This window comes from Mustela nivalis, assembly GCF_964662115.1.
Source record: "Mustela nivalis genome assembly, chromosome: 13".
Classification (NCBI taxonomy): domain Eukaryota; kingdom Metazoa; phylum Chordata; class Mammalia; order Carnivora; family Mustelidae; genus Mustela; species Mustela nivalis.
Window position 1 is genome coordinate 7,360,816 of NC_139032.1, and position 18,028 is coordinate 7,378,843.

The 18,028-nt window shown below is 38.6% G+C and overlaps 1 protein-coding gene across 5 annotated transcripts in view; it reads left to right on the forward strand.

Moving 5' to 3' along the window:
• The window catches only part of LOC309845912 (histone-arginine methyltransferase CARM1-like), a 262,210-nt gene that overhangs the window by 68,869 nt on the left and 175,313 nt on the right, over positions 1-18,028 (forward strand). For all 5 annotated transcript variants that reach the window (XM_082694419.1, XM_082694420.1, XM_082694421.1 and 2 more), the window contains exon 2: positions 17,120-17,245. In XM_082694419.1, the coding sequence (XP_082550545.1) occupies positions 17,120-17,245 (126 nt within the window). The remainder of the gene's footprint in view (positions 1-17,119; positions 17,246-18,028) is intronic.

Genomic DNA, 18,028 nt, shown 5'->3' on the forward strand with positions numbered 1-18,028 from the left:
CTGGGATCATGACCTGAGTCAAAGGCAGAGGCTTTAACCGACTGAGCCACCCAGGCGCCCCCAAAATTAAAAACTTTTTTGCATCAAAAGAGTATCAAGAAAATGAGAAGACAACCCACAGAATGGGAGAAAATATTTGAAAAGCATGTATCTGTTAAGAGTCTAGGATCTAAACTATATAAAGAACACTTACGACTCAATGAAAAGGCAACAGAATTGAAATATGAACTAAGTATTTGAATGAACATTTTTCCAAAGAAGATATAAAATGGCTAATAAGCACATGGAAAGATGCTTAACCGTCATTAGTCATAAGAGAAATAAATGTATCAAAACCACAGTGAGATACCATTCATACCCACAGGGATAATAATAACTGCAGTAATAGTAAGAACAAAAAGACCAAATAACACTGGTGTTGGAGAGGATGTGGAGAAATTGGAACCCTCATCCATTGTTGGTAGGAATGTGAATCGTGCAGGTGGCATGGAAGACAGTTTGAGAGTTCCTCGAAAATTTAAACATAAAGTTACCATATGACCTAGCAGTTCCATGCCTAGGTGTATACCAAGAGAAGTGAAGTGAGAGCATACTCTAACAAAACATTTGTATAAGAATGTTCATAGCAGCATTATTTATGATAATAATAAAAAATGGAAGCAACCTAGCTGGTCAGTGGATAAACTAATGAAGAGAAAAATTGTGATCTGCCCATATGATTGAATATTATTTGACCATCAAAAGGAGTGTGGTATTAGTACATGGGTGAACCCTGAACAAAGTATGCTAAGTGGAAAAAGCCAGACACTGAGCTCACATTTGAAAAGCCCAGAGTAGGTAAAAACATAGAGACAGAAAGGAAGCTAGTGGTTGGCAGGGACTGGAGGGAGCGAGAAATGGGGAATGACTGCTAATGAGTATAGAGTTTGTTTTTAAGGTGATGAAAATGTTCTGAAATTTTATAAAGATGGTTGTACGACCTTGTGAATTAAAAATAGCACTATATTTTAGTCTAAGATGGTGAATTTTATGGTATGTGAATTACATCTCAAAAAAAAAAAATCCTTGGTGAAAAGCAGACTTACTCATGGTGTGCTCAAGATCATACTTTTAGTGACCTGAAGGCATTTCAGCTCTCAGGTAGCAAGCCTTGATGCATGCTAGATGCGGGAGAGCTTTGTTACCTTCTAACACAGCAGTCTGGAACATCGTAACATTTCTCAGGGCTGGCTTTTCTGAATTGAACTTGTGCCCTTTAGCATTCCTGCTAATTTTGTGTGTGTAACTTTATATAAGGACTGAAGACCAGCTTGAGAAAGTAAGTTAAAATACCTAGAAAAAATATAAAGAAGAAATATATATATATATGTAAAATAATAAATTTGAGCTCTATATGTGGGTCCATGATGGAGAATAATTTTTTTTAATTTATATTACCTTTTCAGAGTGATTTAAGGGCTCATTATAGTAAGAAATATTTCACACAGGACTGTCAATATGGAGAAATTAGGGCATGCTTTAATCTGCTGTATAAACAGTAGTGTCTAATACATTAAATAAACCTAAGTTAAAATTTTTGTGTGATTTGATAATTGGACAGTAAACACATTCCAAATTACATTACTTTTTTCTCTCCTGTCAGCTACTTTAAGACCAGAGAGATATATATAGTATATTTAATGAGTATACATATATGTATCTGTACATGGATTTTAGGCTAGTATTTCAAGTGTTGCAGGTCTGTGGTGGGAAGACTGGTCCTCACCACGTGTCTCAGTGATGGGAACTTTAGGTTAGAAATAGGGCGGAGGAGAGAGATGTAGGAAGAAGAAATTCTTGCCTGCGATACTTTTCAGAGAGTGGCCTTAGTGTAAATGGCGGACAGAGTCTGTCATCAGTACACAGTATCAAGTTCCGGATTTATCAGAAAAATTAAACAGATACAGATTGAGTTAGGAAAAAGAAAGGCAGATGGTCAAGTTAGGAAAGCTTACTACTCAACATACAGCATGGTATTTTAAAATAATAGTGAGTTAGGAAGATATGCATAAATTACTATTTATGAACTTACATTTATTTCTTTGGAAACCATTTTAGGGAGATGTGGGAAGACAAACACACTCAGTCTTGATGCTTTCATTCTTTATGGTGCACTTACTGAGTTCAGTGTCAGATACATCCCAGTAATTCCCTAGAGTACAGTTTCAGTGCACTGAAATATACATGCACACGTTTCATTTTCTGTGCCTTTCAATTCAGTATAATATTAGGTGATTATTACCACTTCAAGGCATATGAGATACATACTATCTCTCATTTTTTGTAAAAATAACTTGTTTTCTTATTAAAAAGCTATACATATTTATTACTGAAAAATTGAAACAATGGAGACAAGTAAGAAGATAAACCACAATTCTACCTATCAAATAAAAAAAAACACTATTAAAGATTCAATGCCTATGCTTACAGATATTTCTAGGTGTATAATTTTTTTTCTTTATAAAATCAGAGTTATGCAAAACATTTCATTTAAAAATTTCATTTAAAATACATAAGGAACAACCATCCACATTAACAGTTTCGGCAATTTCATGGTGTTCCCATATAGATTGCTGTGATCTACTTAATTACTCCCCCATTACTTGACATTTAAGTTTTTCCAGTTTTTCAAAAATACAAGCAGCACTACAATGGCGAGAATTGTAATTAAATCTTTCACACTATCTTTATTATATTCTAAGTGTAAACTCATCAAACTGAAATTACTGGTTCAGAGGGCATGAGTACTTAAAAAACTTTTGATATACATCACCAAATTGCCCTTCTAAAATATTCTTTTACACTGTCATCATATAAGGATATCCTCTCTCTATGTAAACCCACATTCACTGAAGACAGAAAAATATCTTCACAAATTTGGTAGAAATGTTAGTTATCTCTTTGTGGATCTTTAAATATATTACCCTTTTATTAAATATTATAGCATATTTCCAGTTTGTAATTTGTCTTAAATTTGCATGGCTTCAAAAAATAGATTGTCACATGTATTTGATTTTATTTTCATGGCTCCTGTCATTGATATAAGACCTGAAAAATGTATCCAAATATTCTACAGCCCAAGGTTATAGAGCAGTTTACCTATATTTTCTTTGTGCTTTCTTTTTTAAAAAATAAATCTTTAATCTGATAATTTGTATAATTATTTAAATTATATTTTATTATATTTATATAGATGTTTTTATATATTTAATTATAATTATTTTAATTATATTTTTAATTATCTAATGATTTATGTAATAGTAATTATATAATTATAATTACGAATAAGAGGTAAATATATAACTATTTTTATCCCATAAATGTTTATCCAGTTGTCTCAAAACAATCATTGAACAAACCATTTTGTCCCCACTTACTTGTGTTTTCTTAAGTTACAAAGTAATTCAAATTATTTGAAGACTTGCATTGTGTTCTACAAAACATGCTGATCTAGACATTGAAGAATCTTTCTGTGACTGCAGTAAAAATGCAAGTGCTACATCAGATCCAGTCTCCTAAAGGAATTCTTGATTTCTTTATAAAGTGAAGGTGGAAGCAAAATTATCATTTGACTGCCTGTGAGGGTTCTATTCCCCATCTTGTCATCCTTCCTTCAAACCTAGCATTTCTTGGAAAATTCTAAAGCAAGATCACCTGCTTTCATTTCCTAGTTGCTCCCTACTTGTAAAAGAATATAGAAAATACTCTACATTTTAAAATTCTTGTTGGCTTATTATACCACTTAGGAAAATAAGATATTAACTGCTTTTGCACTTAGAAGAAAATCAATAGCATTAAGGAAAATGGGAAATCCTTCCTAAATCATTGATTTTTATGAAAACCAGTGGAACATAGAGCTGAATTCACTGAATACTTTATTAGATCAGTTCTTTGTTTTACCTTTATGTACACAAAGGAGCAAAAACATTAAATCATATCTTTCTCCAGGGTAGATCAAGCAGTCATTGAATTAAGCTTATTTTAGGGGCGTTAGAAATTCCTTTTGCATGGGAAACAGATGTAGTCCAATGCCTAATCATTTCAATGGTGTTTTGAGGTCTACTACTCACATCTAGAAATTTTATTTTTTAATTAACGAAGCTGCTGAGAATATAGTCATGTGTTCTATAAAGGAATTAATGAAAGGAAGGAATAAGATAAAGAAATATGTGGTGTGACATAAAAGTAGGGTGGGGAATTCTCATTTTTGGGTGGTTAGATCAGTCCCTCAGACTTCCTTGGCCATGAGTCATCCTGGGGTCTTGGTAAGATACACAGTCTGGTCTAGAATCAGGGCGTAGGCCTGAGAGCCTCTGCTTCTGACAGACTTCAGGTAACGCTACGGCTGCTGGTCCATCCCTGCGCCCCCTTGGAGTGGCAGCAATATACAGGAACTTGAGTTCTTTTTGGTTCTCCAATTCCAGGCTTAACTAACAGAAAGAGATTCTTTGTTTACTTGGTAAAGAGATGCTTTGGGCTTCATTTTTCCAAGTATACATCTGTTTCAATGTGTGAGTCTTCCACACGTCCAGAATCTGGACCCTCAAATAATTTACTTACCACCTGAAGATAATAAGGAAGGTGATAGCGTGTTCTCAGAGTTCTCCAGGCAGAAATAGCCAGTAGAACTTCAGTAATGCTGAGAAATGGGAATGCCATTTGTGTGCGTGTAGGGGAGTCTGGTGCAGAGTCGTGCACTGGGTAGCAAAGACCAGTCACCACGGAGTGCATCTGCAGCCTCCTATGTGAACTCCATCATAAGAGCTGCTTCTGATTTGCCAAGAGTTTGAGAAGCCGTGACCAGTTTTGGTATGTTTTCTAATCTATGGTATTATGATTAGTATGTGCAAGAGGGTGTGTGGGCATGAATGTGCCTGTGTATGAATTGGCTGATAATTTAAGGTTTTTGGAATCAGTGTTGTAAGGCAAATGTAATGGACTAAAGATAATCCCGACTTTGCAGATTTCCACTTGCAGGGAGGTAAAAGGAAGATGAAGTTCTAGTACCAGACTTGCTGTGAACTGACGATGAGGTCTTGGAGAACTTACAACCTGGGCTGCACGCCCTCACTATTGAGTGAGTGAGTTGGATGGAATGATCTCAAGTGTCCTTCAGGTCAATAATTTTATAAAAAAAGAGCATGGTTTAAAACCTAAACTTAGTTTTGAGCCAGAGTGTCACCTTAAAAAAAAAAAATCTGGTATCCACAATAGCCAAACTATGGAAAGAACCTAGATGTCCATCAACAGATGAATGGATAAAGAAGATGTGGTATATACATACAATGGAATACTATGCAGCCATCAAAAGAAATGAAATCTTGCCATTTGCGACAATGTGGATGGAACTAGAGGGTATTATGCTGAGTGAAATAAATCAATCAGAGAGACAATTATCATATGATCTCCCTGATATGAGGAAGTTGAGAGGCAACGTGGGGTGTCTAGGTGTAGGAAAGGAATAAATGAAACAAGGTGGGATCGGGACGGAGACAAACTCTAAGAGACTCTCAATCTCACAAAACAAACTGAGGGTTGCTGGGGGGAGAGGGGGAGGGAGAAGGGGCGGGGTTATGGACATTGAGGGGGAGGGTGTGTGCTATGGTGAGTGCTGTGAAGTGTGTAAACTTGACGATTCACAGACCTGTACCCCTGGGGCTAATAATACATTATATGTTTATTAAAAAATTAGAAAATTAAAAAAAATATGTTTTGATTTCTGATTCTGAAAATTGTTTGTGATAGGAACACAAAAGAAACTTCTTTCCTTTTAGCAATTGTCAGTATAATTTTTATTTCTATAAGTCGATTTGTTTTTTTTACTCTCTGGCTTTTTTCATGATTTTTCTCCTTGTTTGGTATACTGACGCTTTACCAGTGTCTCTACATACGGAATTTATTTCCCTTTACCCTGATGGTAACTCTTGCTTCTACTCCTATAATGATGGGATGTATATGGGGATGCAGATTTTCACAAGTTTCAGCACCTTGTCATCCATTATATTCCCAAGTATTATTCCTCCCCTCGTCCTTCTATTCCCTTCTCCTAGAATTCCTATTAAGTGTAGATTAGATCTCCCTGTTATGGCCTCAGTTTCTTAACTGATTTCATGCTTTCTGTCTTTTTGTTTTTCTCTGAGGCAATCTAGAAGGTCACCCAACATGTGTTTTCTGTTCAGTTCTTTCTTTAGCTGTATCTAATCTGTTTTTAAACTCATCTTTTGTTTTAGTTTTTTTTTTATTTAACTTCTAAAATTTCTCTTTGGCTCTTTTCCAGTTCACTCATGTACCTCTTTTATTATTTTAAAGACACTTATTATATTGACAACAAATTATCTGAAAAAGAAATGAAATGATCCTGTTTATAATAACATCAGAAACAATAAAATACTTAGGAATAAATTTAACCAAGAAGGGGAAAGATCTCCACCATGAAAACTACAAAACACTGATGAAAGAAAGTGAATAAGATAGAAATAAATAGATACTCGGCATTCATGGATTGGAAGAATTAATATTGTTCATATGTCCATGTTTCCCAAAGCCATCTATAGGTTGAGTATAATCCCTATCAAGATTCTAAGGGCATCATTATAGGAGTAGAAATAGCAATTCCTTTTTTTTTTTTTTTTGAGAGGGGGAGCCCATGCATGTCCACATGTGGGGGGAGCAGGGAGGGACAGAAAGAATCCTAAGCAGGATCCACTCCCAGCACGAAGCTGACACAGGGCTTGATCTCATGAACCCAAGATCATGACCTGAGCAGAAATCAAGAGTCAGATGCTTAACCAACTGAGCCACACAGGTGCCGTAGAAAAAAAACAATTCTAAAACTTATATGCCATCACAGAAGACCTCAAATAGCCAAACCAGTCCTGACAAAAAGAACAAAGCCAGAGGCATCTTGCTTCCTACTTTCGAGCTGTGCTACAGTAGTCAAAATAGTATGGTACTGGCCTAAAAGCAGAAGCCTCGGGCAATGGAACAGAATTAAGATCCCAGAAATAAATGCATGCATATGTGGTCAATTAATGTATGGCCGCTGGAGTTTGCAGTAGGCTTTTAAGAGTAGCTAAGATTTAGTAGTTAAAGCCGGGAATATTTACACCTCATTGCTTTGAAAACAGGATCTCAGAACGCATGTATTGAGAAATTTTGAAATGCCTTTATCTGTCTTTCCCCTCTTTTTTTTTTTACTTGTCACAGGAAGCTGCATGATGTGGAACCGTGAGTAGCAGTCCAGACCGAGGGGAGCTTAAGTAAATAGCCCGGGAACTCTCAGTCTCAGTATTGCTGTTTAGAGGACAGGCATAAGGAGCCCTGTGGTAGGACCAGCAGGGAGGAAGAGATGAGAGAAAGGATATGCAGGTACCCTGCAAAGGCTGGCCAGCCGCCCCATTTGTCCTTGTGTTTCCTCTGAGCAACTGTTGTCAACCAAAATGGCGACGTTAATTGCAGGAGTTGCAAACACAAGAAGGTCCCCGTCCCTGCTGTTCCAGTGCAGACTGAGGTATTAACTTACTAGTCCACCTGCAAGCCCTGCAAGACCACTTCTCATTTCCCGGGCGGCCTGTTTAGGCGCGGCGTGTTCCTTCACCAGCCTTGACCGCGGCTCTTCCCCGCTCACTGGGATGGCCTCTCCCTCCTTTATCCCTTTCTCCTTGGCAAATCTCACTCTTTCTTCTGAGGCTCAGGTCCAGAATAATGTCTCCTGTAAAAAATCTCGCGGGCAAAAGTTGTTTCTTGTTTTCCTGGGGTTCTGTAGCCTTTGAGCAGACCTCTTCTTGCACCGTGAGCTCTCTCAAGGCTGGGGCTACAGTTTATTTATCTTTCTCTGCATCTTCCCGTAGTGCCAGTCGACAGTGACGGGCTTCTAGCAGATGCTCGTAAATGTTAGCCGCGTGTTTGAACGAGTCCCCGAACCAAGGCTTGCACACATCTGGTTCCACAACATCTGCCGTACGGTGAAAACAAACATGAATCCCGAGAACAGCTCTTGACAGCGAAGTTGTTATTTTATACCCTTTCTTGGGAAGCTCCCACTTTTTTGTTGTCATAGCTGGTAAATCCACATTGGAGCAATTATCCCCAATTGAATGACAACGAGAAGACAGTTTATAGTCTTTAGAAACCACAAGGAGAAAGCTAGTGATCTGAGAAAATGCTGCCTAGACAGAATGTAGACTCCATGGTATTTAGTTACCCTAAAGAGACATTCACAGTGAAATTAAATTTAACTCTAAGAGAAGCAACTTCTCTAGGAAGAGTAGGAGGATTTTGCATTTTTATGGAGAAAGGAGGAAGTCAGCTTTTTTCTTAATCTCATATTGTAACCAAAAAAACATTTCATAAACCAAAAGATCCCAACCATTTGCCAGAGCTGGAAAAAAAACAACTAGAAAAAATTTTTTAAAAAGCCAGGTTCTGACAAAGTTCAGTTGACACTTTGGTATCTGTAATGTTCTGATGTTTCATCTTCTTTGTTTTTTTTTTCATGTTGTTTAGAAAGTTACTTCTGTGGCTGCATTGACTTCCTTGTTTTAATTTGATACGTATGGATCAATTCTATATGCCGAGTGGTGTGCTGGCTGGAAGGAGGAAACCTGTATGTGGTGGGAAAGAGTTGAGGTTAAAAAAAGAACAAGATCTGCTGCTATTTCCCTAGAATCTAGGGGTCCCTGACTCCCAGTCACTTTCCCACCTTGAGAAATGGCAGAGGGAGCTGAAGGATCACTCAGACAAGTGTTGTAAATAAATTTGAGGGAGCAGTAGCCTCCTAGGGAAGCTGTTAGGGAAGTGGCATACTATTTCATTAAAGACAGAATGAGAACTTACTTCCTCCTGATTTGAAAATATTGGTCACAGAGGTGTTTAATATTTCATTATGGAGTTAGTTTCGGTGTTTATTTGTTCTCTCTGCTGTGGTCATGTGTAGAAAAAAAGGATACAGAAGCAAAGAGGAAATGGTGAAAAAAATATTTTAAAGCTGATTCAGAGGCTACAAAGATTAGAAAGATGAGCTAAGTTTGTCTTTTTACTTTGTTTTTAACAATGGGTATGGCAGATTGTCCATGAGCTTGAACGGAGTGAATGAATCTGAACTTGAGTGATGCCAGTGGTGGTTCCAGTCATGTTCGCAATTGTGGTCCTTGCTGTGTACCAGGTCCTTCAGGGGAATCAGAGATGGAGAGATTCCAATTCCTGCTCACGAATGGTGTGACATCTTACAAAATTTGTAAGATGCAGGTGCAAATTAGAGAAGAAGCTGAGGGCCATAAGGGAGGTATGAAGAGCTCTTGGGGCAGTGAGGTAAGGGAGATACATATGCCAGTTGGGGTCAGTCATGGAAGGTACCATGGAGGTGGTGGCCTATGAAATGGACTTTATAAATTGGGTGATATTTTCAGGAGCAGGAGGGGAACCATATCCCTTCAGAAGTCACACTCTTGAACTGTACATCCTTACTGCCTCCATGATAATGAACCCTTTTTGGAGATCAGCTGGTTGTTAGTTTGGCTATATAGCATACGTGTAGGGGTTAGGGGTTGTTTGGGGAGAAGCAGAAAAGGGGCTTGAGGGGTTTATAGTTTCGGGAGTGGCTGTGCTTTTATATTCAGTGTGTGGGGTAGAAGGGTGGGGGTGGGGGGCCTGTGAAAGTTTGAGCAGAGCTTTGCAGTGACTGCACATGGGCCTCATTAATTGTAATCTGGAAGCTTGGAATGATGTGAACTCATTTGTAGTTGCAAGAGAGATTACAGTGGAGAGACTCAATCCTGAGGTCGAGCCCCATGTCGGGCTCCACCCTGCTCACACGTGTTCTCTCTCTCTCAGTCCCTTTAAAAAAAAAAAAAAATGTAATGAAACCATAGAATGAGCAAGGTCAAGGCAGTCAGTGAATGTGTCCTTAGACTTGACCCAGAAAGATGATCCATAAAAGGAAATACTTGATAAATTGGGTCTCATCAAAATTCAAGACTTTTTATAGACGATCCCGTTAAGAGGATGAAAAGTCAAACTACAGGATGGGAGAAAACACTTGCAAACCACATATATATATAACAAAGGACCCATATCTAGAACAAAAGAGGAACTCTGGAAGCCCCACAGTTAAAGGAAATAGTGGGTAAAACACATGAACAGAAGCAGACATACATATGGTAAATAAGCACGTGAAAAATACTCAGCATCATTAGTTATCAGGGAAGTGCAAATTAAACCCACAATGAGATAACACTATACAACGATAGAAATGTGTAAGCAAAAAATGTTGTCAAGGATGTGGAGAAACTGGATCATTCGTCCATTGCTAATGGGGGTTTGAAACGGCACAGTCACTCTGGAAAACAATTTGATAGTGTCTTATAAAACTGTATGTGCAATTACCATCTTTATAAAAGTTTAGTAAAGTGATATTCACATAGGTGCGCCTGGGTGGCTCAGTGGGTTAAAGCCTCTGCCTTCAGCTCAGGTCATGATCCCGGGGTCCTGGGATCGAGCCCCACATCGGGCCCTCTGCTCGGCGGGGAGCCTGTTTCCCTTCCTCTCTCTCTGCCTGCCTCTCTGCCTACTTGTGATCTCTGTCTGTCAAATGAATAGATAAAATCTATAAAAAACAATGATATTCACATAGAAATAAACAACAGAAAAGTATTGAAGTCAAATGCCATACAGAGAAAAAAGGCAGGAAGGGACAAAATAACATCCCCACCAATAGTGAAAGCATGCTAGGAAAGTAAGTGCTCTAAAATGTGTCTGAAAGGTTAAATTTTTTAAAAAAATCAGAGAAATTAAGAAAATTTACATAGGACATGCAAGAATGACATAAAGAAGAATTAGCAAACTGATAAACAAAATGATAGAATTCAAGAATATACTTAGGAATAAAATAAATAATTAAAAGTAAAATAATTTTAGAAGTGAAGATTAAATTAGAAGCAACAAGAAATATGTCAAATAAGGGAGAAAAGATGGAAAAATATTTAAATGTAAAAAGAAGTAAAAGGGAGTCAAAAGAAAGTAATAAATATCAATGCTCAGCACAGATGATCAACACATACACACACGAGAGTCTGGGAAGAAGGTAAGAGAGCAAAGATGTAAAACAAATACAAAAATTATAATTGAGAAAATTTTGCCAACATAGAAAAAATGGAAAATACCTATTGAAAGAATAACTTTATACCTGAAAATATGGGTGTAGAATGGCTAGCAGAAGGCACATTCTGGCAAAAATTACTGACCTTTAAAGAAAGAGATGACCCTTTGGACATCTGGGCAACCTTAGCATTTTACTCACAAGTGCCAGAAAAGTAGATTACCATCAGTCTTTTTGATGGTAACGTGATTCCCTAGAAGAAAATGGATAAACATACCAGAGATCCACAGAGAAAGAAAATGTGAACCGGGGATTCTACATCCAGAAAAACCTGACCTTCAAAAATGTAAAAGACAAAGACAACGATTGGTGTGTGAGAGTTCAGGGAATGTTGTTCCCATGACCCTTCTTAGGCAATCTACTGAAGAACTTGTTTCCCTGAGCCCTAGAGATTCTACTAGCGAGGAGGGTATGTGCTACGGTGAGTGCTGTGAATTGTGTAAGACCGACGAATCACAGACTTGTACCCTTGAAACAAATAATACATTTTTTTTTTTTAAAGATTCTACTAGACAATGACTGTGGACAACCACACTTAGAGAGGCATGTACTTGGAATGGGCGGGGAGCACGGGATCGTAGCTGGATGGTGGCTGAAGGAAGACATGGTACTGTGTGCTGGTTGTCTAATGCCAGGCTGCAGATCTAGTAAAACTAGAATACAACATGTAGAGGAAGGAGTTAGCATTTGCCAAACCACCCTACAAAACCCCAAAAACCCAACCCAAACCGGACCAACAACCAGACAACCGTTTCAGCAGTCACACTGGGTGATGATAGTTTTGGGCTCCAGACACTGATGTCTTTTTTTTTTTTCCTTTTAAATCCTTTTTTTTTTTTTAAATTTAATTTCAGTGTAACAAAATTCATTGTTTATGCACCACACCCAGTGCTCCATGCAATCCATGCCCTCCATAATACCCACCACCAGGCTCCCCCAACCACCCACCCCCCGCCCCTTCAAAACCCTTAGAGTTGTTTTTCAGAGTCAGAAATTGGAGGGGGAGATAAACCATGGGAGACTATGGACTCTGACGCTGATGTCTTAACGGCCAGGCTTCCATTTCTTTGTCTCTGTCTCACCCATGGATGCTACCCGATTCTCAACTCTGAAACCTCCTCCAAAGCCCTGTCTTGCATTTCCCATGTACCTTCCCGTTCTCTTCATTTCTTTTCTGATGTTCACACTTGGCCCCCTTCAACCTGAATCAATCCATTTTCAGTTTTTACTTAGTGAGCAAGAGCCTAGGATTGAATCTTTCAAACACAAAATTCTCTAAAGGAGAGGGAGAAGCTGTGATGTATCCTTTATTGCTCTTTTGTCATGTCTCATAGGAAACCATGTGGTTAATACCATCAGCACTGATGCCAATTTTAATATTAGATATTGGGGGTTCTGTAGTCCTGTCCTTTTTCCTTTACACTCCTTTCCTGTGGTTAAAGTTGCTAGAAATAATAACTGCACACTTACCTATATACTTTATTCCATCTATAGAGGTGCTGCTCTACAATCAGGTAGCTCTCTATTTCTAGAAAATGTATTCCTTAGGCAGCCTAACTTCATATTTCTAGACAGGAAAATACTAAAAGGGTCACTTAGCAAAAAATTGGCACCAATGTCATATTATTAACTGTCACAAATGCCATTAGTACTCTTCTTTCCAGGAAAAAGAAAATAAACACACACACACACACACACACATATGTATGTATATATATACATATGTATATATACATGTATATATATACGCGTGTGTGTGTGTGTGTGAGTGTATTTTAGAACCTCTGTTCTAGACCATAGCTGACACGTAAAGTTCTCAGTCAGCCAGCATTGTAACTTTCATATGGGGGGAGGTCTTTTGCATTTGCAAGGACTGAGAGAGGAGGGTGCCAGTGTGGAGCAAAAGAGAAATATTGTTTAATGGAGCCAAGAGCAATTCTCTTGATCTTACTCTGTGGCATTTTCCATGTTTACCTGTAAAATGGATGGAACATGGGTTTCTTTGTGTGTCTCTGGGAATCCTCTCAGATGAGAGTAGTAGAAGATAGAATAGGCATCTGGACCACCACCATCATGATGTTCTTTTGAGAAGCTTCTGGGAGAGCAAGTGGCATTTTCCCAGGAAGAGAACAGCAAGGCTCTTTGCTTTTCTAAAGCTGCCTCAATTTTGTGCACATGGGCCTAACAGTGCTTGTGACTTCGCTACTACTGGCAGATCAGGCCTTGCCCTTTGATAAAGTAAGCAAAGCAATTGTTCAAAAGCAGAATGACAGTAAGTATGCAGAAACACCCAGCCTTCTGTACCACTGAAAAGATGAAAGGAGATGTTTGTAAGGAGTCAGAATGTTCTGCAGATGTACTTCTCATAAATGGTAATAATAGCTTGGTTGGGAGAAAGATGTCGTGAATCTTAGATCTCCATGTCACCCTTACTTGTCATCAGTGTGATCGTATTTCACAGTCTTGGATTTATATGTGTTCCCAAAAACTCTTTATTGTATTCCTTAATTTTTCTGACACAGATCCTTTAAATTTAGAAAGACACATTTCTCAGTTGGTGAAATACGTTACTGTAAGATAGCTGCACTTAATACTGCTCATGTTAGTTAACGGAAGTCAACTAGAATGTTTGTTTATGTACTAACATGGTCTAACGATAGGAAAGGAAATCAGCACCAGGTAGAAGATCCGCAAACAGGGAACACGACGAAATCTTCATTTCTATGAATGATCTTGAAAATGAGAATTGAGATAACACTTGTGTCAGGTGCATTTATTCATAGATCAGTTGGCTACATTTACTCCGAAATTAGTATTTTTGAATTAGTGAACTACCAGTTAATATCTAATACATAAGAGAATTAAAAAAATGGTAATACCCATCACGAGTGAAGTTGTGGTAAAATACACTAGTGATGGTAGCATATCTTTTATTGGATTACTTATATTTTCTGATTGTTAAAAATAAATAGTCTCATAGAAAGCTCAAAAAAGGCAGAACCTTATAAAGGGAAAAATAAAAATGATCCCAAATCTCTCTGTGCAGAGAAAACCACTGATGACATCTTGGTGTGTCTCTTTTTCAACAGCTCTCTCTGAAGATAAACACATTAAATTGCTACAATAACATTACACATGCTGTTTTGCAACCTGAACATGGGGGTCTCTTGTTTCACTTAACCAATTATGTACACAGTGGTAGACTCCTCTTCCTTGCATTTTCTCACGATAGTAAACAACTCTAAGATGAACGTCCTTAACTATACACTCATTCACACTGGATAAAGTATATCCTGGAGGAAATGATTATGAGCAGAATGTCTAGCAAAGATTACATAGACTTTACTTTTTGAACCCCATGGGCAGATTACCTCCTACAAATTTATATTCCCAGTAATTGCTATGCACTGTTGTCTCATACCCTTTCCAGTATTTGATATTGTTAGTATATATTTTTTAAAATATTGACAGTGAGAGGTAAAAATTTAGACCTCATTATTTTAGTACACATTTCTTTGAATATTATTATAATTCATTGTTTACATTCTTTTTGCTATTGGCATTTTTCTAGTTGTCAATTACCTACCGATTCCTCTACTAACTTTTCAATAAGAATGCTTGCTTCTTCTTATTTTTTAGAGTAAACTGTTTCTTGGGGAAATTCAATCTTCTTTGGGTGTGCTGAAAATATTTTCCCAGCTTACTGCTTTTTGATTTTGCTTAAAGTATTTATTTATTTATTTATAGCCAAATGTAGGTTTTAAAAAATTAAGTAGTTACCAGCACTTACTGGATTTTTATGGCATGCTTAAAAAGCCCTGTTCCACCCATATTTAAACAGAAGATAGGAGAGGATGTCGGAAGGAGGATATATGGGCAGGCATTTTACTATGTCTGAAAGTAGGATAAAACAGCACCTCATTTTATACCCTAACCAAATCACAACAGAAAGAACAAACAAATAACAGCAAAATAAAAAAAAATTCTGACCATATCTGGTTTAGGAGAACCGAACCAGATAAATTTTGAAGCTTTCTATGGGAATGGCATACAGTCAATATATGGAGAAGCGCTTTCACTGATCCAAAAAACATTTATTAAGTACGGGGTATTGTGCTGGGTTTTGGTTCAGAGAAGAAAAGATAATGATTTGAAAAAAGAAAATAAGATCACTCCTGCCTGCACAGAGTTCACAGACCGCAAGGTACTGTAGAAGATTAGCATCCGCCCTTCATCCTACGCCAACACCATGAGAAAACAATTGGTCGGTGCAGAAAATCCCGATTTCTTGGTTGGGGGAGGGGGAACCCATTTCCTGTGATTTAAAGAAAACATATTGTTTAGAAGAGCCCAAGCTCCTTTCTTCTGCATCTCTTCACAGCTGCCTCTCTGCAAGGAGACACTGATGCCTTTGAGACACGGACTGGGCTGTAATAATTAAACCTGTAATCATGCTTTAAGCCAAGAAAATGTTTTCAAAACATCTGCACTCTTTAACCAGCCAAGATGTTCTATGAAAAATATTTGTGAAAGCTTCCATCAGGAAGTATTCATTCATTTGAAATAATGGATGAAAATATTTGAAAATATTTGGTCATCTTTACTGTGTGTGTGTGTGTGTGTGTGTGTGTGTGTGTGTTTTGAATGTGTGTATATGAATGGGCCACATACGTGTGTAAAAGAATTTTATATATAACTGTTTTTTAAAGATCTTATTTATTTGACAGACAGAGATCACAAGTAGGCAGAGAGATAGGCAGAGAGAGAGAGGGAAACAGGCTCCCTGCCGAGCAAAGAGCCTGATGTGGGGCTCGATCCCAGAACTCCAGGATCATGAACTGAGCCGAAGGCAGAGGCTTTAACCCACTGAGCCACCCAGGCGCCCCAATATATAACAATGTTTTAAAGTTAAAACACTTCCTGCATTTGGTTTTGTAAGGGAGAATGGAAGGCCTAAAGGATGGAAAGTAAGATCTGGTCTAGAATGAGAGAAACGAGCGTAGCCCCATATATCCCAGAGTCCCAACCATATCATCAGGATTTTAAAAATTATTTTCACCTTTATTATTCAGTCATCACAAAAAGCTTGGGAAATAAATATCAATACTTTTATTTTACATTGTAAAATAATGTGGCTAAGTGTGATTCAGTGATTGAAGTACCTAGGTTAGTAAATATCAGAGATGAAAACCAAACCCCAAGTTTATTACTTTTGCCACCACTCTACAGCCGCCCCAGTGCTCAAGGCCTGCTTAACTTGTAAAAGGAAGAATATCGAGTTACTTCCCAATTACCCATGCATGAACCTGGTGAGAGCCTAGCCACTCACCGCGGGCCCTGCTTGCAGAACCCAAGCACCCTCTTTATTGCACTTGCCTTGGCCCAGTGTGGTAAGAGCATCAATGGGCTTCAGAGTCAAATTTAATCTTAGGCTTTAATCCTGGTTCTGCCCTTACTAGCTGTGCACATTTGGACCTGAGCTCTCTGCCTTGCCTCTACCCAGGAACACTGGCGACAGCTCTTACAAGGAAGACCGTGTGAGCTCTCTGGCATATACTGAGTGCTCAGGAATCACCAGAGGGACATTACTTGGGCTCTCCCGGGATGCCTTCAAGAGACACAAAACCCACTGGGGAATAGGAGGTTTAAAGGGAGTGGGGCCCTGGACATAAAAACAAGAGCCACTAAGAGTTAGTTTTGACTCTGTCCTAACCCACATGCGAAGAACTGCTAGGGGGCCACAGTTAATTCCTGTTTTATCTCGGATCCTCCTACTGCCTGAAGTCTCACAAGGGATTCTATTACGAAAGAAGTGGGGAGCCTTGAAAAAAGAAGAGAAATGTAGGGATGGCATTGCTGACCCTTTTTACAATGCTCAAAAATGGATTTTCCTAACCCCCCCCCCTTTTATTTCATCCTCTATAGCCGATGGCGTGTGTGTCTTCAAATGCTTACTCAACAGAGACACTGAATGTTGCCGCGTGGGGAAGGAATCCGTCTTGATCACACTGGGATACAACAGCATTTTGCTGAAGTTTGAGTCTCCCGCTGGTAAGTTTGGGGCCTGTCCTGACCCCTTCCTTGCTTTTCCTGAGGACAAGTCTCCGGACTGGCTAGCTTTGCTGTTACTGGCTGGTTGGCGTTTGGCAGCGTGTTTCCTGTTGTGACCTGTCATGGCCTGAGAGAAGGATTTGACACTAGTGCTGGCTCTGACTTGATCCCATGGCTGGGGATCAGCCAGCCTTTTCCTAGACTGGGAGGCTGGTTTTATTCTTAAGTGCCCCCTCCCGCTTTGGTCCTCTTTCCTCCAGAGCTGCAGGAGAGGACGGCCACCAAGGGTGGTCCCGGCCTTCCATCACTCTTGTTGCTTCTCCTTGACGACGAGGCTCTTCGCAGAAATGTGACTTTTCAATTTGAGTGGCATTCAGAATGATTCCGTCTTGTTTTTTTTACCTTTGAATCATTGGTTGTTCATTTTTAGACTCTAGATGATGAATATCAAACAAGCGGGGAGGTAAACTGAAGTAAAATCAAGTGTTTTAAGAAAGGAAGAGAAGACACTCTGGAAGAGGTCAGCTCTGATAAAGAAGTTAAGGCTTGCAGTGCCTTGGGTCTGCGTTAGATGTTTGATGGTCTTTCCTTTGACTTGATATAAATTGATTCTTTGTACTTACAGTGTTAATCCAGACAACGTAAAGTATTAGCAGTGGTACGTGTTCTCCTCAGGTTAGCCGAAGTACCCTAAGCTGGTACATCATCAGTAACTACTTGGGATAAAGAAATTAACCTGGTTTCTTATTTTGAAATTCCACTCACAGGGGCATCAGCTAGAGC